The sequence below is a fragment of the Sapajus apella genome, unplaced genomic scaffold (assembly GCF_009761245.1).
Source record: "Sapajus apella isolate SASKATOON/1434 unplaced genomic scaffold, GSC_monkey_1.0 scaffold94, whole genome shotgun sequence".
Taxonomy (NCBI): Eukaryota; Metazoa; Chordata; class Mammalia; order Primates; family Cebidae; genus Sapajus; species Sapajus apella.
Window position 1 is genome coordinate 5,078,005 of NW_022437034.1, and position 24,543 is coordinate 5,102,547.

General features: G+C 47.7%; 1 protein-coding gene across 1 annotated transcript; it reads left to right on the plus strand.

Annotated features, from left to right (window-relative positions):
- The first annotated feature begins 16,822 nt into the window (after positions 1 to 16,822).
- On the plus strand, positions 16,823 to 23,470 carry PLAU (plasminogen activator, urokinase). The gene is made up of 11 exons (XM_032256481.1): positions 16,823 to 16,934; positions 17,205 to 17,292; positions 17,725 to 17,749; positions 17,894 to 18,001; positions 18,619 to 18,793; positions 19,006 to 19,097; positions 19,253 to 19,472; positions 19,695 to 19,843; positions 20,417 to 20,557; positions 20,890 to 21,038; positions 22,362 to 23,470. The coding sequence occupies exons 2-11, from the start codon at positions 17,236 to 17,238 to the stop codon at positions 22,536 to 22,538; spliced, it is 1,293 nt and encodes a 430-aa protein (XP_032112372.1). The 5' UTR covers positions 16,823 to 16,934; positions 17,205 to 17,235; the 3' UTR covers positions 22,539 to 23,470.
- Positions 23,471 to 24,543: the final 1,073 nt, after the last annotated feature.

Sequence of the window (24,543 nt, forward strand, 5' to 3'; positions counted from 1 at the left end):
CCTAATAGTAGTGGTGATAACAATAACCTTAGCATACTGGGGAGTTTCTTTGTGACAAGTAAGAGTACTGAGAAGCTCTTCATGCGCTAGCTATCTAATCCCCACAGCAATGCTATGGAGCTAGGTAGCCCCATCTCACAGAGGAAACCATGGCTTATGGAGGTTAAATCACTTGCCCAAGGTAGCACAGCTAGCAAGAGTTTGAGCCAGAGCTTGAACCCAAGTCTCTCTGACTTTAATTGCAGTTCATGCCAATATTTATAAAGAAATGGGATGGGACAACAGGAAGCAGCTGGATCCTGGTCTTCTAACCCTGTGCCCACCATACCTTTCGAGCTGTAGTGCCAAATTCCAGGGCATTGTGTTTGATCACCAAAACTGGGTTAAAAATGAGTCAAGCCTTGGTAGAACTGACTCACTGTGGTGTCTGTCAGCTCTAAAAGGAGACAGGAAGCCTCAAGGGCAACTGCGGGCTGACCAGTGGCCAGTGGATGAAGGTCCCAGAAGCATCCCACCGCAAGCCCTGTAGGCGCTAAACATGGACATCCACGTGCCTGCCAAGGAAAAAAAGACTCAGACTCAAGGTTCATTTTTAAAATGTGACCTGTCAGTCCCCATTTCTTTCTTTCTCCCTACTCAGTGTTAAATTGTAAGTGTGATAGTATGGTGGTTATTTGCCTCCTTCATACTCAATGTTAAACTGTAGGTGTGATAGTATGGTGGTTATTTACAAGAAAATCCTTGTTCTTTTTTTTTTTATGGAAATCTTACTTTTATTATTATTACTTTTTTCAATTGCATTTTAGGTTTTGGGGTACATGTGAAGAACGTGCAAGATTGTTGCATAGGTACACACATGGCAGTGTGATTTGCTGCCTTCCTCCCCATCACCTATATCTGGCCTTCTCCCATGCTATCTCTCCCCAACTCCTCACCCCCCACTGTCCCTCCCCTATTTCCCCTTGACGGACCCCAGTGTGTGATGCTCCCCTCCCTGTGTCCATGCATTCTCATTGTTCAATACCCACCTATGAGTGAGAACCTGCGGTGTTTGATTTTCTGTTCTTGTGTCAGTTTGCTGAGAATGATGGTTTCCAGGTTCATCCATGTCCCTACAAAGGACACGAAACTCGTTTTTTATGGCTGCATAGTATTCCATGGTGTATATGTGCCACATTTTCCCTGTCCAGTCTATCATCGATGGGCATTTGGGTTGGTTCCAGGTCTCTGCTATTGTAAACAGTGCTGCAATGAACATTGTGTGCATGTATCCTTATAGTGGAACAATTTATAATCCTTTGGATATATACCCAGTAATGGGATTGCTGGGTCAAATGGAATTTCTATTTCAAGGTCCTTGAAGAATCGCAACACTGTCTTCTACAATGGTTGAACTAATTTACACTCCCACCAACAGTGTAAAAGTATTCTTATTTCTCCACATCCTCTCCAGCATCTGTTGTCTCCAGATTTTTTAATGATTGCCTTTCTAACTGGTGTGAGATGGATCTCAATGTAGTTTTGATTTGCATTTCTCCAATGACCAGTGATGATGAGCATTTTTTCGTATGTTTGTTGGCCTCATGTATGTGTTCTTTTGTAAAGTATCTGTTCATATCCTTTGCCCACTTTTGAATAGGCTTGTTTTTTTCTTGTAAATATGTTTTAGTTCTTTGTGGATTCTGGATACCAGCTCTTTGTCAGATGGGTAGATTGCAAAAATTTTTTCCCATTCTCTTGGTTGCTGATTTACTCTAATGCCTGTTTCTTTTGTTGGGAAGAAGCTGTGGAGTTTAATTAGGTCCCATTTGTCTATTTTGGCTTTTGTTGCCAATGCTTTTGGTGTTTTGATCATGAAGTCCTTGCCTATGCTTATGTCCTGAATGGTTTTGCCTAGATTTTCTTCTAGGGTTTTTATGATGTTGAGTCTTATGTTTAAGTCTTTAATCCATCTGGAGTTAATTCTAGTGTAAGGTGTCAGAAAGGGGTCCAGTTTCTGCTTTCTGCACATGGCTAGCCAGTTTTCCCAACACCATTTATTAAACAGGGAATCCTTTCCCCATTGCTTGTTTTTGTCAGGTTTGTCAAAGATCAAGTAGTTGTAGGTGTGTGGCGTTGCCTCCGAGGCCTCTATTCTGTTCCATTGGTCTATATCTCTGTTTTGGTACCAGTACCATGCTGTTTTGATTACTGTAGCTTTGTAGTATAGTTTGAAGTCTGGTAGTGTGATGCCTCTAGGTTTGTTCTTTTTGCTTAGAATTGACTTGACTATGTGGGCTCTCTTTTGGTTTCATATGAAGTTTAAGGTGTTTTTTCTCCAGTTCTGTGAAGAAGGTAATTGGTAGCTTGATGGGGATAGCATTGAATCTGTAAAATCCTTTGGCAGTATGGTCATCTTCACAATATTGATTCTTCCTAACCATGAGCATGGACTGTTTCTCCAACTGTTTGCATCCTCTCTTATTTTGTTGAGCAGTGGTTTGTAGTTCTCCTTGAAGAGGTCCTTTACGTTCCTTGTTAGTTGTATTCCTAAGTATTTTATTCTCTTTGTAGCAATTGTGAATGGCAGTTCATTCTTGATTTGGCTCTCTTTAAGTCTATTATTGGTGTATAGGAATGCTTGTGATTTTTGCACATTGATTTTTTATCCTGAGACTGCTGAAGTTGCTTATCAGTTTCAGGAGATTTTGGGCTAAGACGATAGAGTCTTGTAAATATACAATCGTGTCATCTGCAAATAGAGACAATTTGACTTCCTCCTTTCCTATTTGAATACTCTTTATTTCTTTTTCTTGCCTGATTGCTCTGGCTAGAACTTCCAATACTATACTGAATAGCAGTGGTAAGGGAGGGCATCCTTGTCTAGTGTCCACCTCCCAAGTTCAAGCCATTCTCTTGCCTTGGCCTCCCCAGTTGCTGGGATTACAGGCACATGCTACCACATTTTAGTATTTTTAGTAGAGACAAAGTTTCACCATGTTGACCTGGCTGGTCTTGAACTCCTGACGTCAAGTGATCCACCCACCTTGGCCTCCCAAAGTACTAGAATTACAGGCATGAGCCATTAACTATTTTTAAATGTATAGTTCAGTGACATTATATTCACACTGTTGTGTAACAATCACTGCTATACATTTTCAGAACTTTTTCATTATCCCAGAACAACATTCAGTGATGTGAACTAAGATGGGGGTGGGGCCTGGGACAGAGAAAAAGAAACCTGCCTGCAAGGGACAAGGACCAAGTGTGAGTGTCAGAGATGAAAGAGAAGTTGACCCAAATGGAGTTCTGCTGGGGATATGGCTGACAATTTCAACCTTTTTTCATATTTGCATTCTCTCTCTGCTGCCCACCTCCACACAGGGATGCCCATGTGTATGCACCTAGTTTTGATTATTTTTTCCTTAACAGTTTGAAAGTAAGACATTGGGACACTTCACCCCAAACACTTCAGCCTATGTCTCTTATGCAGAGATAGACTGAGAGATAATATAGACTCTAGAAAGAATCTAACTTTATTTCTGAACCCACAATCTTCTGAGTTTCTTTTTCCACATAGTCTTCCAGACCAGAGGCAACGATGCTGACTCCATGGGGGCCAGCTATGGCTTTGACCTGCCACTGACCTCAGAACTAGAACAGCATCCAAAGTCTTGGGCAAAACTGTTTCTTGGTCCCATCAGGACCCAGGGGAACATCTTATATTGCTCTGGCTACAACCCCATGCTATTTGGATCAGCCCCTTCCTTTGCTGAAGCTCATATCTGGGCTTAGGTCTCCAAGACAGACACTGGGTGTGGTGATTCACCCTCTGTCTGATCCTCATGACTCTTCGAGGGGAACTTGGAGACCTGGAATTTTGGTCAAGAGTCCCTGTTCATATTCCCAGAACCCAGGCTCTCTGGGGTAACATTTGTTTATGTTGTTTAATAGTTACATCCTCTCCATGGCCTTCTGATGTCAAGAGCAGGCCAAGTCAAACCCGGCCCCCATGTCCACGTCAAACCTGGCCCCCATGGGCTGCAGATGTCTTGGGCTTTGCTTTAGCCCAAGCCTCACCCCTTTGCTTACAGGTACCTGATGAAAATTTCTTTTTCTTTAGCCGCTTCTGTCTTCTGTGAAAGCAGGTGGAAAAAATGTTTTGCTGCATTCCACAAAAGAGACAACAGGCCTATAGAGGGAAGTGACTCAGCCAGGTTCATGCATGGAGTCAGCCACCACGCCAGGAATGGAGCTCTATCCTCTGACTCCGAAACCACAGCCTTCACCGTGGCAGTCACTCCTTTCTTCAAGAGGATATGGCCTTTGGACTTGACAGGTGCTGCTGGCATTGTGCAACGGGGCTTTCTACCCCCGGTTCTTCCTACTCCAATCCAGCAGAATACTGGCCTTCAAATATGAATTTCAATAGTACAGCCCTTTAAAGGAATTTTATAAGACTCTTCCTTTATTTTATTTTATTTTTTTATTTTTTGAGACAGAGTCTCTTTCTGTAGCCCATGCTGGAGTGCAGTGGTGCCATCTCGGCTCACTGCAACTCTGCCTCCCGGGTTCAAGCAATTCTCCTGCCTTAGCCTCCTGAGCAGCTGGGACTACAGGCACTCACCACCAAGCCTGGCTAATTTTTTGTATTTTTAGAGATGGGGTTTTACCATGTTGGTCAGGCTGGTCTCAAACTGCTGACCTCAGGTAATCTGCTCACCTTAGCCTCCCAAAGTGCTGGTATTACAGGCATGAGCCACAGTGCCCGGCCTCTAAGACTCTAAAGCAAAGCACATGACTTTCCAAGTTTGGAAAAACAAAAGCTCCTAAATATAGGAAAGATGACAGCTGTACAAGTCCTCATGCCTTCCCTTGCACTCTCACTTCCTCTCTTGGAGTCCTCTCCTTTCAATTCTCAATCTCATTACTGCACCAAGCTTCCGGGGTTTACTCCCCACACAGCTCAAGCACAGGCAAATTTCAAATCACTGTCTTTTGCTTCCTATATTTCAGCTGAGATTGATGGGGATTTTCAGCTTTACTAAACTTATGCACACCCTTGCTTAAGAACCTGTAGTACTTTCCTGGAGTCTATGGAATCAAGTGCACACTTCTAGCTGCAATAAGACCTTTTATAATCTGACCTTACTCTACCTATTTGTACTTAGCTCTCATGCAGTGTAAACCTTTCCTAATCAAGTCAGACTTCTCACTGCTTGTGCATAACATCTACACACACACACACACACACACACACACACACACACACACACAGACTTAAATACATACAGGTTTATTCTCCACAACATGTAAAATGTTTATTCCTAGCTCCTATCTCTTCCAAGGGTCTTACCTGGAACTTCTTGTTTCCTGCCTTCTGCCAATCCCAACCCCACCCATCTATTTATTTATTTAGACAGAGCTTCGTTCTTTGTTGCCGAGGCTGGAGTGCAGTGGAGCAATCCCGGCTCACTGCAACCTCTGCCTCCTGGGTTCAAGCGATTCTCCAGTCTCAGCCCTCTGAGTAGCTGGGACTTCAGGTGCCCGCCACCATGCCCAGCTAATTTTTGTATTTTTAGTAGAGATGGAGTTTCACCATGTTAGTCAGGCTGGTCTCAAACTCCTGACCTCAGGTGATCCATCCGCTTTGGCCTCCCAAAGTGCTGGGATTATAGGCATAAGACACCACGCCCGGCCACCTCACCTATCTTTTAAGATTTGTTTATGGGTGAGTGCGGTGGCAGCTACTGTAGTCCCAGCTACTCAGGAGTTTGAGGCAGGAGAATCGCTTGAACCCAGGAGGCGGAGGTTGCAGTGAGCTGAGATCGCACCACTGCACTCCACCCTGGGAGACAGAGTGAGACTCTGTCTTAAAAAAACAAAATAAAAAGATTTGTTCAGTAGGCCAGGCCTGGTGGCTTATGCCTGTAATCCCAGCACTTTGAGAGGCCAAAGTGGGCAGATTGTTTGAGCTCAGGAGTTCAAGACCAGCCTGGGCAACATGGTGAAACCCCTTGGTCTCTACCAAAAATGAAAAACTAGCCAGGTGTGGTGGTGGGCGCCTGTAGTCCCAGCTACTCAGGAGGATGAGCAGGAGAATTGCTTGATCCTGGGAGGCCGAGGTTGCCGTGAGCCAAGATCTCACCATTGCACTCCAACATGGATGACAGAATGAGACCCTGTCCCTCTCCCCCTGAAAGAAAAAGATTAGTTCAGGTCCAGGAAATCTCTATCTTTAGTGTCTCCAATGAACAATTTGAGTTGAGCTCAATCCTTTTGAGAACTTAGGGTAGAATTTTCTTTAAAAACAGAACAAGCTGACTGCTATGATGCAGACTGAATCTTCAGGACACTGCTGCACTGTGGAGCAAAGTCTGCATGGGGACAATGTCACTGTTGCTTCCTCTTTGACTCAAGATGCAATATTGTGGTCACCACACAAGCTGCTGGGTCTACTGTCCCTGCAAAGCACAATGCTCTGGGAACCCAATTCTATGCAGGTAGAACCATAAGACCTTAGAAATAAAAGCAAAATCAAAAACTGACCTCAAGAAGCTCAGAGGAGGGCCAGTACAGGCACTGCAAGGAAATATCACAGATAGACAGGTACTAGTAGGTACAGCTATTCTCAACTTTGCTTTGTTCTAACAAATTTAATTTCCCTTAATTTCCTACTTAATTTTCCTGAGGTCTTGGGGAGCCAGTTTTTCATCCACTGCTATGACTTTGAGGGTTCCTGTAAGTCCCCAAGCTCTTTCTTTTTTGGAGACAGAGCCTCGCTGTGTCGCCCAGGCTGGAGTACAGTGGCCTGCTCTCAGCTCACTGCAACCTCCACCTCCTGGGTTCTCATGCCTCAGCCCCCTGAGTAGCTGGGACCACAGAAGCATACCACCATTCCCAGCTAATTTTTTATTTTATTTTAGTAGAGACAGAGTTTCACCATGTTGCCCAGGTGGTCTTGAACTCCTGAGCTCAGGCAGTGAGCCCATCTTGTCCTCCCAAAGTGCTAGGATTACAGGTGAGCCACCACACCTGGCCTCCAAGCTCTTTTAGTCTACATGGAAAAGTCCCTCAATTTAGCCATTCATTTGGCATTTAATAAATAAAACTATCGCTAGGAATCTAAAAAAAGAACAACTAGTTAAGTGCTGAAACAATTTCTGAGAACAGATTCTTTAGAAAAGTAGCCTTGAGGTGGCTCGATTGGCACAAGGCTCTCAGGTATACATTCCTTTCCTTGATTCATCCCTGTCTGGGGAGTGCTGCTCAAAGACCTGCCTTGCAGTCCCAGGGCTTCCCCACCTCTGTGTTCTCCTTCCGCCCCCATCTCAAAGGATAGGGTTGAAGTAGAAGCCCCAGTATGTAGAAAGCTTGTAGTTTAGTTGGGTGAAAAAGTAAAACAACACTCCCTAGATATATGATGCATTGGCTGACATTTCCCCAAATTTGTTTGGTTAAAAGAAACTTCTGGGACACCTATTAAGATCCCTTCAGATTCCCTCCTATCAGATTCTTTCACTTGAGGCCAGGAGTTCAAGACCAGCCTGGACAACATAGACAGACACCATCTCTACAAAAATTAAAAAATTAACAGGGAATAATGGCGCTTGCCTGTGGTCCCAGCTACAAGGGATGCTGAGGTAGGAGGATTGCTTGAGCCTAGGGGTTTAAGGCTGCTGTGAGGTGCATGATTGCATCACTGCACTGTAGACTAGGTGACAGACTGACACCCTGTCTCAAAAAAAAAAAAAATCAGATTTCAGGGCCCCATCTAAAGAATCAGAATTTTACCTTGTTCCACACTTGATGCAAAAAAACAAAAGAAAAAAAAATCAGAATTTAAGAAGGGGTAACCTGAAAATCTGTACTTCTTCAACCTTCAAGCCAGGTGACTCTTATCATCAGACAAGTTTGACAAACATAACATTAGTCAATATTTATTATTTCAGATACCTGGGCATCAACTCAACAGGGCTTCCCCCCGCTTTAAAAATGGATAAAGAGCCGGGCGCGGTGGCTCAAGCCTGTAATCCCAGCACTTTGGGAGGCCGAGGCGGGTGGATCACGAGGTCAAGAGATCGAGACCATCCTGGTCAGCATGGTGAAACCCCGTCTCTACTAAAAATACAAAAAATTAGCTGGACATGGTGGCGTGTGCCTGTAATCCCAGCTTACTCAGGAGGCTGAGGCAGGAGAATTGCCTGAACCCAGGCGGTGGAGGTTGCGGTGAGCCGAGATCGCGCCATTGCACTCCAGCCTGGGTAACAAGAGCGAAACTCCGTCTCAAAAAAAAAAAAAAAAAAAAAATGGATAAAGAGACAATACCATCTTGGTGATGATTATCAACACGGAGTTTGGAGGGTTTGACCTGCCAGGTATTGGGGTTGTGGTCACACACTTCCCAGAACTGTGTGATCTTGGACAAGTTATTTAACCTCTCAGATTGGCTGTGTGATCTTTGAAAAGTTATTAACTTCTCAGGGCCTCAGTTTCCTTATCCATAAAGTGGGGATGATATTGCATCTCATTCACTGAGGATTAAAGGAAATAATGCATACAGAATTGTTAGCCCAGTGCCTGCTAAATAAAAGCATGGCCAATAAATAAATGGGATTGTTATTTTCCCACAAAAGAATCCTAGAGTATCCCCATCATATAAATATGGTTGAATAATTGTGGACAAGGAAGAGTGGTCATGGGTTGTTCCAGGGGTCCACCACACAGATATAAAAGCACAGCCAGAAGACCCAGCGATCACTTCTCTGACTACACCCAGTAGACACAACTGTGGCTGGCTACATTAAACAAAAGGAAGAACACTTTAATCAAATCTGGTTCAAGGTAGGCAGACAGGAACCAAGGCAGACATGACTTGGACAGACAGCTGGAGCTATCCCTAGGATGTCACCACGGGTTAGAAGTAGGAAGATTCCCAGTTATAAGGACAAGCACTTCTACTTTCCTGATTGAATTTGATACTGCCTCAGAGATAGTTCTCCAAACTCTGGAGCCAACCAGGTCTGCGTGTGAGTCTCAGTGCTTCCATTTCCCTGGAGTTTAACCTTGTGGAAATTGCTTAAGCACAGTGAGCCTTCATTTTCTCATCCATAAAATGGTGACATTAAGAGTACCTTCCTTAAAGGTGTTAAGATGGAAAAAGAAAATGAACATAATGCAAATAAAAGTTGGTTATTATTTTTATCTATCTTTAACAAGGGATAGGTTATAAGATTGTATTGTCCCCTTGGAGACAACAAACTTTTTTTTTTTTGAGACAAGTTCTCATTGCCCAGGCTGGAGTGCATGACAAGGTTCCTCACCACCTCGACCTCCCATGCTCAAGCAATCCTCCCACCTCAGCCTCCTGAGTAGCTGGGGCCACAGGTGTGTGCCACTACGTCTGGCTAATTTTTAAAAAACATTTTATAGAGGGCCAGGCCCGGTGGCTCATGCCTGTAATCCCAGCACTTTGGGATGCCGAGGTGGGTGGATCACGAGGTCAAAAAATCGAGACCATCCTGGCCAACATTGCGAAACCCTGTCTCTACTAAAAAGTACAAAAAATTAGCCGGGCGTGGTGTCGCATGCCTGTAGTCCCAGCTACTCGGGAGGATGAGGCAGGAGCATTGCTTGAAACCGAAAAATGGAAATTGCAGTGAGCCGGGATCGCGCCACTGCACTCCAGCCTGGCGACAGAGCAAGGCTCTGTCTCAAAAAAAAAAAAAAAAAACATTTTATAGAGACAAGGTCTTGCTATGTGGCCCAGGCTGATCTGATACTTCTGGGCTCAAGCGATCCTCCTGCCTCGGCCTCCTAACATGTTGGGATTACAGGTGTGAGCTGCTGCGTCTGGCACTCTTCCTCTTCTTTGGTGCCTGCCACATTCCCCACCATCGCTGTCTCCAGAATAAACAAGGAGTGCCCTGCTAGGAGATTACCCACATACTGTTCCTCCCACTCACTCTGTACACACACCTGCCTCCAGGGATCCCTGCTCCCTCTTCCTACAGATACTCATGCATTTAGTCCTCTAGCGGCCTTCTCAAAGGAGACTGTCCCCTCTGCAGGACTTGGCTGCTTCCAAACCCTCCCCAGAGGCTCAGCAAACCAGAAAAAAGAAGCACCTTCTGCAGGAGGATAGGAAAGACAGATTGAGTTTATTTGTGCCTTTAAGCACAAGATGGAAATACAATATAAAAGATTGAGAATGGGAATGGATGGTGATGGGAAAAAGGAGGAGCTGAGGATTCAGAATAAAAAAGGGAGAGGGTGGAAATGTGTCATGAAGTTCCTCAAAATCTGCTAATCTTGAATCTCATCATTTTTAGTGAATGAACTCAGATGATTCACTTCCCTTCATTAGCCTCTATTTTCCTCTCTGTGTAATGGAAGGGGAAGTGCTTGGTTTGAAGACAGAGATGCATATAGAATCCAGCATATAGAATCCAGCTTGGAAGAGCCATAAGCATGTGGAATTAGGAATCATATGGGTTATGAATATTATGTTAGTTTCCTTCTAAATAGGATTTTTTCAGTATTTCAGCTTCTGGCTGAACATATATCCCTAAATCTTACTTTCTGGCAGTCTTCAGCAAGCCCACCAGTTGCTGGTTAGCCACCCCAGCCTTTTGTTCCTGAGCATGTCCCTTCCCTTCCAAATCGATTGCCACCCAACATGGTAACCTGAACTCTGAGAATTTTTAGCATCAGGGCCTAACTTTGGTCCTGTTGAGGGGCTCAGAATCCAGAAGGTCTGGAAAGTCGGGACCCACACTACTTTATTTTTTTTTTTTATGGAGTCTCACTTTGCCACCCAAGCTGGAGTGCAATGGCTCGATCTCGGCTCACTGCAGCCTCTGCCTCCTGGGTTCAAGCAATTCTCCTGCCTCAGCCTCCTGAGTAGCTGGGATTACAGGCATGCACCACCACGCCCAGCTAATTTTTATATTTTTAGTAGAGCGGGGTTTCACCATGTTGGTCAGGCTATTCTTGAACTCCTGACCTCAAATGATCCACCTGCCTCAGCCTCCCAAAGTGCTGGGATTACAGGCGTGAGCCACGGCAGCCAGCAAACTACTTTAAAATAATAAATTCCTGATTTAGGTAATAACCAGGTTTGGGTCAGGGACAAAGAAAAATTTGGCCAAGGCTCATGACATTCATGCAGAGGTCTCAGCTGACTGGCCTGGGTAGGCCCAAGAAGTGGGCCAGAGCTGGTGAGGCAGCAAAGAGTGAAGAAGTTTAGGGGTGTCATAACCTGATGCAGAAGGGACCAGCTTAGTTCCCCTTTCATGGTGCTATTGACGACAGTCTAACCTCAGGGTCCAGCCCCTGGGCTCTTTGCTTTCCATGAGTAAGGAAGCAAGTATGCAGCTCTCTCCACCCCTTCCACAGGCCACTGGGGGCCTGCAGCTCTAGCAACCTCCATATCGTGTTACAGGCCCAGAAGCGGCTTTCGGTGCCTGCTGTTGCCCGGCCAGCTTCACCCTTCACACTAGACACTTAGGAAAAGGGGTCCTCAGACTCAAGGAAGCTATGTGACCAGCCTTCCATGCCTCCTTCCCAGAACTGTTGAGGAGTCCGTCTGCCTCATGTGTAGGAGGGAAAGAGGCGCTTCAAGCCACACAGGGACACAGAGAAGTGGGGGAAGGAGTGAGCATAGGGAATGCGGGGGTGAACAGCACATGCAGCTGTGGGCCCAGCTGCCTAGTTGCTGGGAACTGCTGGCCAAGGAGACAGCATCCCCACTGGCCTGGAATCCTGGAATGGACTCCAGCCCAACTTGGTTTTCTGAGCCAATCCAGCCACAGCCAAGAAGGGGAGCCAGACACTCAAGGTAGGAATCATAGTTTACACAATTCATCCTCCTATGTCTAGCATCCAGAACTGTGCCCAGCACACTGTACATGCATGATAAATATGGAATGAAAGAATACTTTCACATGCAAGCATGATCTCAGGCAATCTGCAGAGTGAGGCGCAGGCTGGACAGGTGTTGCTTCATTTTGCAGATGGGAGAACTAGATAAAAGAGTTCAGCATAATCTCAGCACTTTGGGAGGCTGAGGCGGGCAGATTACCTAAGGTCAGGAGTTCGACACCAGCCTGACCAACATGGTGAAACCCTATCTCTACTAAAAATACAAAATTAGCTGGGCATGGTAGCGGACACCTGTTTCAGTGTAAACCCTCAAGCTGTAATCCCAGCTATTTGGGAGGTTGAGGGAGGAGAATTGCTTGAACCTGGAAGGTGGAGTGTGCAGTGAGCTAAGATCATGTCATTGCACTCCAGCCTGGGCAGCAAGAGTGAAACTCCATCTCAAAAAAAAAAAAAAAAAAAAAAAAAAAAAGGAGTTAAGCAACTTGCCTAATATCATTCAACTTGGGTGTAGCAGACCCAAGGCTAGACACTGTGGTATTTCTATAGTGCCATGCTGAGCATTCTTCGTATGTAATACAGGACTGCATCCTATGACTCCATGGGAACTTCCTTTTGGGTCAGAAAGTAGTCCTTAGGGGCCCAGTTTCCTGGACTTAGTCTCAGGGCCAGGTTTGGATACCCTGCCCCTCTCTGCACATCTGGCATCTGCCTTCCCTTTTATGAGAATCTCCTGGAAAGAGGGCTTCTCCATCAGTCTCTGTTGCCACATCTGACTCAGGAGCTCCGTTCCCTTGAGACACAGAGGCAGGGGTTGGTGGCTTCACTATAGGAGTCAGGAAAAGAATGAAATCATACACATTCAGTTCCTTATTCTCTTACTCTCAATAGAAGTTTCAGAAGCTTAGACCACAGAGGCAGTTCTTGGAATTCAGGCAAGCAACTAACTTGTATTACAGCAGAGGCAACTTAAGAGCTCAGAGTCCATAATCCGAGCAGTCTTTCTGGAAGGAGGTCTCCAAAGTCAGGAGGATGGCTCCCCTGAGCTGGATCATCTTTGCTTACTGACCTCTCCCTTCACAGTGTTCTGTCTTTCATAGAGACAGTGAGGTATAGCACATGGGAATGAGGATCAGAAAACATGGGTTTTAGTGCTGGCTTTGCTGCTCATCAACTATATATCTTCTCTCCACTTCATTTTCCACATCTGCAAAATGGGAACAACAATACCAATCTATATCACAAGGCAGTTATAAGTTTAAAGAGAAATGGTTTACATTAATGTGCCTTTAAGCACAAGATGGAAATACGATATAAAAAATATGGCCTTGCGCGGTGGCTCACGCCTATAATCCCAGCACTTTGGGAGGCTGGAGCAGGTGGATCAGCTGAGGTCAGGAGTTCGAGACCAGCCCAGTTCGGGGTTTAGTTAAACCCTGTCTGTACTAAAAATACAAAAAAAATTAGCTGGGCGTGGTAGCGGGTGCCTGTAATCCCAGCTACTCGGGAGGCTGAGGCAGGAGAATCGCTTGAACTCAGGAGGTGGAGGTCACAGTGAGCCAAGATTGCACCATTGCACTCCAGCTTGGGTGACAAGAGCAAAACTCTGTTTCAAAAAAACAAAAAACAAAACAAAAAAAAAGGTATATGCCAGTAGTGGCTCATGCCTATAATCCCAACACTTTGGGAGGTAGAAGTAGATGTACTGCGTGAACTCAGGAGTTTGAGATCAACATGAACAGCATAGTGAGACCCTGTCTCTACAATAAATACAAAAATTAGCTGGGCAAAGTGGCTCACGCCTATAATCCTAGCACTTTGGGAGGTTGAGGCAGGTGGATTTCTTGACTCCGGGAGCTAAAGACCAGCCTGGGAAACATGGCAAAACCTTGTCTCTACTAAAAATACAAAAATATTAGCGGGGCATGGTTGCATATGCCTGTAGTCCCAGCTGAGGTGGAAGGATCACCTGAGCCTGGGGAGGTCAAGGCTGCAGTGAGCCAAAATTGTGCCACTGAACTCCTGCCTGGGTAATCAGAGTGAGACCCTAACTTAAAAAAAAAAAAAATTAGCTGGGTGTGTTCACACATACCTGTAGTCCCAGCTACTCAGCAGGATCACTTGAGCTGGGAAGTGGAGGCTGCAGTAAGCCATGATCATGTCACTGTACTCTTGCTTGGGTGATAGAATGAGACTCTGTCTAAAAAAAAAAAGGTACAAGCTGGTATTATTTTTTAAATGACAAGAAAAAAGAGGCAGAAAATTTCCAGGGTTCCCCAAAGCTCTTGTTCCTGTTTGTTCATTAATTCAGTCACAAGAAACACCTACATGAATAAGGCACGTACCAAGTGCTGAGGGAGAGAAAAATATATTTAAGATGTGATCTTTGCCCTCAAATGACTGAAAGTCACTGGGCACATGGCTCCTGCCTGTAAGTCCAGCACTTTGGAAAGATGAGGCAGGAGGACCCCTTGAGCCTAGGAGAGCAGTGAAACCTTGTCTCTAAGGACAAAAAAAAAAAAGGAACTGAAAGTCTTGCACACACTATGCACAAAGATTTCAGAGAGTGCTAAAGATTAGTGCCTGGATAAAGAAGTCCTATGAAGAGTTGGAGGCGCTAGGTGAAGAGGTAGCAGTGGGGAGGAGGGGGAGAAAGGGTGTCATGCTTCATAACGGTCTCCAAACCTCTTTATCCAGGAGGAAATGAAGTCATCTGCTCTCAACAATCAGCATGACAGCCTCCAGCCAAGTAATCCGGAGTCATGAGAGCTGCTAGGGGAGCAACATGAATCACGAGGGCTGCTGGGAATTTCCTGGTAACTAACCTAGAAGTTTCGGGGTAAGTCCTCAGGCTGCAACACCTCTGTTTACATTTTGATCACGTTTATTTACAATTAATGGGTTCTCAAATCCAAACAAAACTGACCACAGTCTTCTAGAGGAAGTAGCAAGATTGGATATGAGGCCTACAGCAGCTCTGACTCAGTCTGTCCCATGGAAGGCTGGCAGTTCACAGGCACAGAAGTCTCTCCTGAAGAGAGTGGGTCACCTGCCTCCCAAAAACTGAAAGGCCAACTTGCACTTTCCCCAGCCAGCAGCTGGCATCCTGAGCCCTTGGCTGAGGTGGAGCAAAGGAGCCTTCCTCTTTCCTACCCTTCCTGCCTTCCTTCTGTCACTCTCAAGTGGACCCAGACCCAAGGTCCAGATTTGCAAGGCAACAAAATGCTGCAGGCCTAGGCTGGGAAAGGGACCAAAGCATGGGCCCCTAGTGGATTGCTGGGATTCAGTCTCCTCTCCCTCCACTAAGACAGCGAATCCTACTGGGTTCAAAATAATCCCAAGCCTTGGTTTCTGACACAAGGGGAAAGAGATGGGGGTGACAGAACAACAGAATGCTCCTCCAAGTGTGCCCAGGGATGTGTGTGTGTGTATACACAAATGTGCGCTTATCCTCAGCGGGAAGGGTGGGTGGAGTCATTTACACATGGTCTATTTTTCTGGAGGCCAATTTTATTTGATAAATAATTGTCACTATCTGAATAGAATAAACAAGGCTCTGTGACAAAGTAAAACACTAAATACGCATGCATTTAAACATGTGTAATTATCTTTTTGGAGTGGGCTATACAGGGATGTGTTTTTAAAAATGTAAACAGTGTAAAAGGACATGCAGTGAAAAATAAATCTGCCTCTTATTTTGTCCTCCATTCTCCCAATTCCTCTACTCAGAGATGAGAGCAGAACTTCCACACCCTCTAGAACCTCCACAGTTTACTGTCTACGTGTTTCCATTGTCTTTACTTTTATTCTTGCCCACACAAATAAATGAACTGTTCATTTTTAAAACTTCCCAGCCAGGTACAGTGGCTCACACCTGTAATCCCAGCACTTTGGGAGGCCCAGGCAGGCGGATGACCTGAGGTTGGGAGTTCGAGACCATCCTGACCAACATGGAGAAACCCCGTCTCTACTAACAATACAAAATGATCGAGGATGGTGGCACACGCCTGTAATCCCAGCTACTCGAGAGGCTGAGGCAGGAGAATTGCTTAAACCCAGGAGAAAGAGGTTTCAGTGAGCCGAGATGGAGATCATGCCATTGCACTCTGGCCTGGGCAACAAGAGCAAAACTCCATCTCAAAACAAAACAAAACAAAAAAACAAAAACAAAAAAAAAAAACGCTTCCCAAAAGACCCAATAACACTTCCATAGGAAGCAACAACAGTTTATTCTCTAGGACTTTGTTCCCACAGTCCTGTAACATCGTATCATGACACTTAATCCAATCCTTATCAAGCTCTTACTGTCAAAAACTGTCTTTAAACGAAACTGCAAATTTTCAGTAGAACCTGGCTTTGCGTTTCCCCCTTTGACAGCACCATCAAAACTCCCTTACTGGGGAAAGCAATAAGCCCAGCTTTGTTCCATCCACTGGTTGTGTTGGTGGTATCTGGGGACCGCCGCTGGACAGAGGCACAGAGGCAGCCCCTCTGGCCAGGGGTTTTTGTGTCTGTGTTTCTGAGAGAGTATGTCTTGTACATTTGTCGCGTTGATGAACATCACAGCTCCATCAGCTGCGGGCAAGGGGGTCTGAAGCATTCTTAGGCAAGTTGGGGCCTATCGGGGAGAGGTTGGAGAAGAACTGATGACCCCAGGAGGCTTCAGAGCTAGGCGAGGGAGAGGGTCTCCCGTGGCCCTCTCTCCTCTCTGCAATTCGGCGACCCCCTGCACTGACACGGGCTCCGGGGGAAGAACGGAGAGGAAGAACGGAGAATTTACGAGCCTCTCGATTCCTCAGTCCAGACTTTGTTGGGTCCTCTCCGCTGGAGACCGCGCTGCCCCCAGATCTTTGTGAGCGTTTCGGAAGCACGCGGGGTCTCCCCGGTCACTGCACGCTGCAGGGCGGGTGAGGGCTGGGAGCAGGACGGGAGCGGGCGGGGCGGGGCCAGGGCTGGCCCTGATATAGAGCAGGCGCCGCGAGCCGCAGAACAGCGTGGAGACCGCAGTCCCGGAGCCCGGCCCAGGCCCACCTGTCCCCGCAGCACCGGCTCTCACCCTCCCGCCGCAGCCACCGGTGAGTGCCGCGATCCCGAGAGCCCCGGGCCGGATGCGTGGCAGCCCCAGCTTCGGAGCCTGGCGGCTACATCGAGTCACCGCACCCAGTCCTGGGCGCCTTCCGCGGGTGCCAGTCCAGGCTCCCCGCGAGCCCGGAGCCCAGAAAGGAGACAGCCAGTAGGGGCTGGGGAGCCGGGTCACCGCGGGCACCTCCCCTTCGCTGCTGTCGCCCGCCCGACCAGCCTTCCTGCCCCTCACCCTCTTGTCCTGACTTCTCCTTCCCTTGCAGAGCCGCAGTCTAGCGCCCAGACTTCGCCACCATGAGAGCCCTGCTGGTGCGCCTGCTCCTCTGTATCCTGATCGTGAGCGACTCCAAAGTGAGTGCTCCCTTGATTTGACTGATGCTGCCTGAGGACCTCTGATCAGCACGAGGGGAGAGGAGGGGCAGCTCCGGGAGATGGGGTCCTCCGGATTCCATCCACAGCAGGGCCAGGCTTTCCCCAGGAAATGGGACAGGGTGGCGGCGGAGGCTTGAGTACCACGGGGGTTCGCACTGGCGGGAAAGGGAGGAAGCGGCAGCTAGGACTGCCCCAGCCTACAGGCACCTGGTAGATGAAGCTTAGTTGGGTCAATCCATTTTTCCTTGCTGGAAACCCATGATCTTCTATTTGAGAACTAGATATGAACAGGGTGAGGCAAGAGGGAGAGGGAAGGAAGAGTGGGTTTTGGGATTGGGGCTGGTTTATCCTCACCCTGGAGTCCCGGGAGCATGGGACCTTTGGTGAAGCCTCCTCCCCAATCTCTTTCAGGGCAGCCGTGAACATCAAGTTCCATGTGAGTATCCACCCTTACAACAGATGGCTGCACAGACATCTTGGGAAAGCTTCAGGGGCATCCCCTCCCTGCCCCTGCTGCAGGGCTACCCCCACCCTTACCACCTCCACTCCCCCTTGCTTACCCCACCTTCGTTCTCTCCAGCGAACTGTGACTGTCTAAACGGAGGAACATGTGTGTCCAATAAGTACTTCTCCAACATTCGCTGGTGCAACTGCCCAAAGAAATTCGGAGGGCTGCACTGTGAGATAGGTATGGGGATCTCCACTGCAACTGGGAGGGACGGGGCACCAGAAATTTAGGGACACAGAGGGATGGGTGGGAGGCAAGAGCAGGCAGGAGTTAGGAGCTGGAGATGGGGTGGATGACATCTTCATCTCTATGTGACAAGCATAAACACACATGCTCATGAAGTAGTGGCCACACAAACGTAAGGTGGTGATGGAAGGAGACCCCGTCCAGGTTTCTGGCAGGTCTGAAACCACATCATCTTTAAAATGTCCATTGGCGGCTGGGCATGGTGGCTTATGCCTGTAATCCCAGCACTTTGGGAGGCCAAGGTGGGTGGATCATTTGAGGTTAGGAGTTCAAGACCAGCCTGGCCAACATGGTGAAACCCTGTCTCTACTAAAAATACAAAAATTAGCTGGGTGTGGTGCCAGACGCCTGTAGTCCCAGCTACTTGGGAGGCTGAGGCAGGAGAATTGCTTGAATCTAGGAGGCAGAGGTTGCAATGAGCCGAGATCGCGCCACTGCATTCCAGCCTGGGTGACAGGGCAAGACTCCGTCTCAAAAAAAAAAAAAAAATTGGAACTTCCTTCTCTTTTTCATATTCTCTCACCCTCACTCATTCTCACATTCTCTTGTAGATAAGTCAAAAACCTGCTATGAGGGGAATGGTCACTTTTACCGAGGAAAGGCCAAAACCGACATCATGGGCCGGTCCTGCCTATCCTGGAACTCTGCTGCTGTTCTTCAGCAAACATACCATGCCCACAGATCTGACGCTCTTCAGCTGGGCCTGGGGAAACACAATTACTGCAGGTGAGGTGGAGGCCAGAAGGACCAAGAGCCCTCCCCACACCTTCCCAGAAACCCTTGTTACCATCCCCTTCTCCCAGACAGCCGGCTGCAGTGAAAGAAGTGCAGCCTCTGGTTGAGTCTTCCCTGAGGGGAGGAGGCAGGGAAGGTCCTCTGGGTTGGTGCCTCTGCTTGCCCCTGAGGGAATGACATCCCTTTTCTCTCTGTGTTGCCAGGAACCCAGACAACCGGAGGCGACCCTGGTGCTACGTGCAGGTCGGCCTAAAGCAGCTTGTCCAAGAGTGCATGGTGCACAACTGTGCAGATGGTGAGTGTCACTACCTGCTGATGACAGTGGGGTGAAAGGGGACAAACTCACATGTCCCCTTATTCTGTCACAGGAGGGCAAAGGAGGGGGTGCCACCCGAGAGGGGTGCCTACTCCTACCTGCCTCCCTAAGACATCCCTCTGTTTGTCCTCTAGGAAAAAAGCCCTCCTCTCCTCCAGCAGAATTAGAGTTTCAGTGTGGCCAGAAGCCTCTGACTCCCCGCTTTAAGATTATTGGCGGAGAATACACCACCATCGAGAAGCAGCCCTGGTTTGCAGCCATCTACAGGAAGCACCGGGGGGGCTCTGTCACCTACCTGTGCGGAGGCAGCCTCATCAGCCCTTGCTGGGTGGTCAGCGCCACACACTGCTTCATGTACGGCCCTGGGTCTCTCCTCTCTGACTCTTCTGCCCCACCCCAAGCACATCCCTTTCTCCTTCCCAGCAAAGGGATCCCCCTCAATTCTCCCTCATCAGCCCCTCTCCATGCAGCCCTTGGCCTTGCGGACAAGTCTTGCTTTGAGGCCTCTAGGGAGGGAAGGAAGAAGCAGCAGGATTTCATGGGATGAGACTGTCTGACGGATTTCTTCTCCCACAGTAATCATGCAGTAAAGGAGGACTACATCGTCTACCTGGGTCGCTCAAGCCTTAACTCCAATACATCAGGGGAGATGAAGTTTGAGGTGGAAAACCTCATCCTACATGAGGACTACAGTGCTGACACTCTTGCTCACCACAACGACATTGGTGAGGCGACTGCCGCGGCCATGATGGCTTGGGGAGAGTGGGACACAGAGAGAGACTGGAGCTGAGGTTGAAACTGGTAGGGGACCTTGAAGCCCCGATTTACATGACAAAGGGGGTGATGGGGAAGAGTTCCAGGAAGTCTGAGGGGCTCTGTGTTCCTCTGGAGAGACCCTGAATTTCCCCAACTAGTAGCTTATCGAGAGTGGAAACAGCCCTGTGGGTATATTATGGCTTGGGCTGGGAATGCCCTATTTATGTGAATTAGAAAAAGATGCCCCTTCCTTTTGGGATGCAGCCTCTGTCTGTGCTAGGCTATAGAACTTGGAGAATGGAGCCTTGGGCTGGATTTCAGCCTACCTACCTCAGCTGGGACTTTTTGCAGGAAACAACCTGTACAACAAAGCCCTTGGTGCATGGGGCAGGGGAGGTTTCCAGGTGACAAGCGACCAGCAGACTTCCCTGGATGACTGAACTAGGGATGGACATAGCTACTTCCTTGGCATTTGGAGGGGACAGATAGGGACCGCTTAACCAGTACTGATCTTTCTCCTCTGACCCTCTCTCCTCCCCCAGCCTTGCTGAAGATCCGTTCCAAGGAGGGCAAGTGTGCGCAGCCATCCCGCAGCATACAGACCATCTGCCTGCCCCCAATGTATAACGATGCCCGTTTTGGCACAAGCTGTGAGATCGCTGGCTTTGGAAAAGAGAAAACTAGTAAGTAACATTTGGGACTGACTTAGGAGGTCCTGGGGAGTGTTTTGACCTGAAAGTGAGCCCAGCATGATCAAGGGAAAACTGCAGAGTTAGAGATGGGAGCATTTAGGAAGTGGCAGATGGGTCCAGGGATGGATGAGGAGTGTTGCTTAGGGAGTGATGAGCTGCAAAGGTACACGGATGGTGGGGGTTATAGGTGAGTAAAGGCTCAGATTTGCATGGAAAAGAATAAGGGCCTTCCCTGGTAGAGACACTTTTGGTTCCCCTCCCTGGCAGACTCCCAGTGGACAGATACATTTTAATGCAATCACCTCTCTGTTTCCTCCACTTAGATGACTATTTCTATCCGGAGCAGCTGAAAATGACTGTTGTGAAGCTGATTTCCCACCAGGAGTGTCAGCAGCCCCACTACTATGGCTCTGAAGTCACCACCAAAATGCTATGTGCTGCCGACCCACAGTGGGAAACAGATTCCTGCCAGGTGAGAATTTCAAGCATCTCTCTCCATCTCTTCCATAACTCCTAAGAGCTCCTGGGCTTGTCCCAGTCAGCTTTGGGGTATCTCTCTCTAGCCAAAGCCCTAAGTAGCCAGAATCAGGAGCTCAGGTCTTTGAGGTTTTAAACTAATCCTTATGTGTTTACCAAACATTGCCATGTGTTTACTAAACATTACCAAACAAATCCCAGCCCTTCACTAGTCACATCAGCCTAGGGAACATGAGATCCTAGAAAGAGGAAACGGTAAAAAACTTGTAACTCAGTGCCCAGGGTGTGCTGTGAACTGTAAATGATCAGCTGTTCAGGAGAGGGAGATGTCGACCTGAGGGTCAGGGAGGAGAGGCTTTAAAGGAAATGTGACTTGATAGGCATTTGAACATGGGGAGGGAAGTAAGGAAGGTGTTTCAGTTGAAAGATACAAAACTGAGAAGGAGGCTGGCATATTCCGGGTGGGAAGGAGGAGTAGGGTCTGGGAGTGTGGATGGAATAGTAGCACAGGGTTTTAAAAGCTGAGCAGGGGATTTTAAACTCAATGTGGTAGAAAATGAGGCTGGGCTGGGCACAGGGGCTTTTGCCTGTAATTCCAGCATTTTGGGAGGCTGAGGTGGGTGGATTACTTGAAGCCAGGAGTTTGAGACCAGACTAGCCAACATGGTGAAACTCCGTCTCTACTAAAAATACAAAAAAGGCCGGGCGCGGTGGCTCACGCCTGTAATCCCAGCACTTTGGGAGGCCGAGGTGGGTGGATCACGAGGTCAAGACATCGAGACCATCCTGGTCAACATGGTGAAACCCCGTCTCTACTAAAAATACAAAAAATTAGCTGGGCATGGTGGCGCGTGCCTGTAATCCCAGCTTCTCAGGAGGCTGAGGCAGGAGAATTGCTTGAACCCAGGAGGCGGAGGTTGCGGTGAGCCGAGATCGTGCCATTGCACTCCAGTCTGGGTAACAAGAGCGAAACTCCGTCTCAAAAAAAAAAACAAAAAAAAAACAAAACAAAAAAAATTAGCCGGGTGTGATGGTGCATGCCTGGAATCCCAGCTACTCGGGAGCTGAGACAGGAGAATCACATGAGCCCGGGAGGCAGAGGTTGCAGTGAGCTGAGATCGCACCATTGCACCCCAGCCTAGGCAACAGAGTGGGACTCTGTGCAAAAGGAAGAAAGAAAGAAAGAAAGAAAATGAAAAGTCACTAAGGACTTTGACTCTGGGAAACTCTTCCCTCTCTAAGATATGGTTGGGTGGTAGGATCAGAAACCCCCTCCTCACTTCTCCAGGGCTCATCTTTTGTGTCTTCGGCTTCACAGGGAGACTCGGGAGGACCCCTTATCTGCTCCAACCAAGGCCGCATGACCCTGACTGGAATTGTGAGCTGGGGCCGTGGATGTGCCCTGAAGGACAAGCCAGGCGTCTACACAAGGGTCTCAAGCTTTTTGCCCTGGATCCGAAGGCATACCAAGGAAGAGAATGACCTAGCCCTCTGAGGGTCCCCAGGGAGGAAACGGGCACCACCCGCTTTCTTGCTGGCCATCATTTTTGCAGTAGAATCATCTCCATCAGCTGTAAGAAGAGACTGGGAAGATAGGCTCTGCACAAATGGATTTGCCTGTACCGCCCACCAGGGTGAGCGGCAATAGCTTTACCCTCAGGCACAGGCCTGGGTGCTGGTCACCCAGACCCCTCTGGCCAGGATGGAGGGGTGGTCCTGAATCAAGATGTTACTGACCAGCAGCTTGTCTTTTTCTGGACTGAAGCCTGCAGGAGTTAAAGAGGGCATCTCCTGTACATGGGTGGAGGGGGAGCCGGCTCCCCTGACGGTGGGCATTCATGAGGCCCATGGTTGAGAAATGAGTAATTTCTCAATTAGGAAGTGTAACAGCTGAGGTCTCTTGAGGGAGCTTAGCCAATGTGGGAGCAGAGGTTTGGGGAGCAGAGACACTAATGACTTCAGGGCAGGGCTCTGACATTCCATGAATGTATCAGGAAATACGTATGTGTGTGTATGTTTACACACTCATGTGTGGGCTGTGAGTGTGAGTGTAAGAGCTGGTGTCTGATTGCAAGACTAGATATTTCCTTAAACTGTGTGGACTGTGATGCCATACAGAGTGGTCTGTCTTGAGAGGTTGTAGGTCACTCCTAGAGCATCTTGGGTCCCTCACATAATAGTGCCTGGGAATGTGTTTTTCGGCAGCATGACCTGTGACCAGCACTAACTGTCTCAGTTTTATTTTCACATAGATGTCCCTTTCTTGGCCAGTTATTCTTTCCTTTTAGCCTAGTTCATCCAATCCTCACTGGGTGGGATGAGGACCATTCCTGTACACTGAATATTTATAATTATATTTCACTATTTTTATTTATATTTTTGTAATTTTAAATAAAAGTGATCAATAAAATGTGATTTTTCTGAAGACTTTGGCTTCTCCCTGGTGCTTGTATGGGTGGGAGTTGGAGTGCATAAAAAGGAGAAAATAACAAAGGTGGACTGCACTCCAGAGTCTCTTATGGCTCTGCATCTCTGAACTTAATGGAGCTTTGGGAGGTAGAGGTTAGGAGGGCTGTAGGGCAGGGCCTCCACAGCACGTAAGGTATACTAAGTTGCCCCAAACCACAATCCCATGGCTGTGTAAGTAGTGTGCAGGCTTAGTGCCAGCTCCCAATTGCCTCCTTAGCCTGATGCCTTTGTGCGGTACACATCTCGTACAGCTGTACATGGTGGTCTTCTTTAGGATTAACTCCACAACATTCTCTTCACTCTGCCCCCAATGATCCTTGAGCTGACCTCAACCAAGAAGAATACCTGTGGCCAAGTGCAGTGGCTCATGTCTGTAAATCCTAACATTTTGAGAGACTGAGGTGGGAGAATGGCTTAAGCCCAGGAGTTTCAGACCAGCCTGGCAACTTAGTAAGATCCTGTCTCTGCAAAAAATAAAAAAAAATTAGCCAAGTGTGGTAGCATGTGCCTGTAGTCCTAGCTACTTGGGAGGCTGAAGCAGGAGGATCATGAGCCAAGGAGTTCAAGGTTATGGTTAGCTATGATGTTGCCACTACACTCCAGCCTAGGTGACAGAGCAAGACCCTGTTTAAAAAAAAAAAAAAAAAAGACGACTTGTAAGTAAAAATTGCTGGCCAGGTGTGGTGGTTCACACCTGGAATCCCAGCACTTTTGGAGGCTGAGGTGCACAGACTGAGGTCAGGAGTTCGAGATCAACCTGGCCAACAAGGTGAAACCCCGTCTCTACTAAAAATGCAAAATATTAGCCAGGTGTGGTGGTGAGCGCCTGTAATCCCAGCTGCTTGGGAGGCTGACAGGAGAATCATTTGAACCTGGGAGTAAGAGGTTGCAGTGAGCTGAGATAGCACCACTGCACTCCAGCCTGGGCAACAGAGCAAGACATTGCCTCAAAAAAAAAAAAAAAGAAAGAAGGAAGGAAAGAAAGAAGGAACAAAGGAAGGAAAAAGAAAGAAAAGAAAGAGAAAGAAAGA

Bases quoted from the DNA above. Each gene is read 5' to 3' on its own strand.
- PLAU (XM_032256481.1), top strand. From the start codon at position 17,236: ATGAGAGCCCTGCTGGTGCGCCTGCTCCTCTGTATCCTGATCGTGAGC. The intron at 17,293-17,724 runs GTGAGTGCTCCC...AATCTCTTTCAG, and splicing joins TGATCGTGAGCGACTCCAAA to GGCAGCCGTGAACATCAAGT. The intron at 19,473-19,694 runs GTACGGCCCTGG...CTTCTCCCACAG, and splicing joins AGCGCCACACACTGCTTCAT to TAATCATGCAGTAAAGGAGG.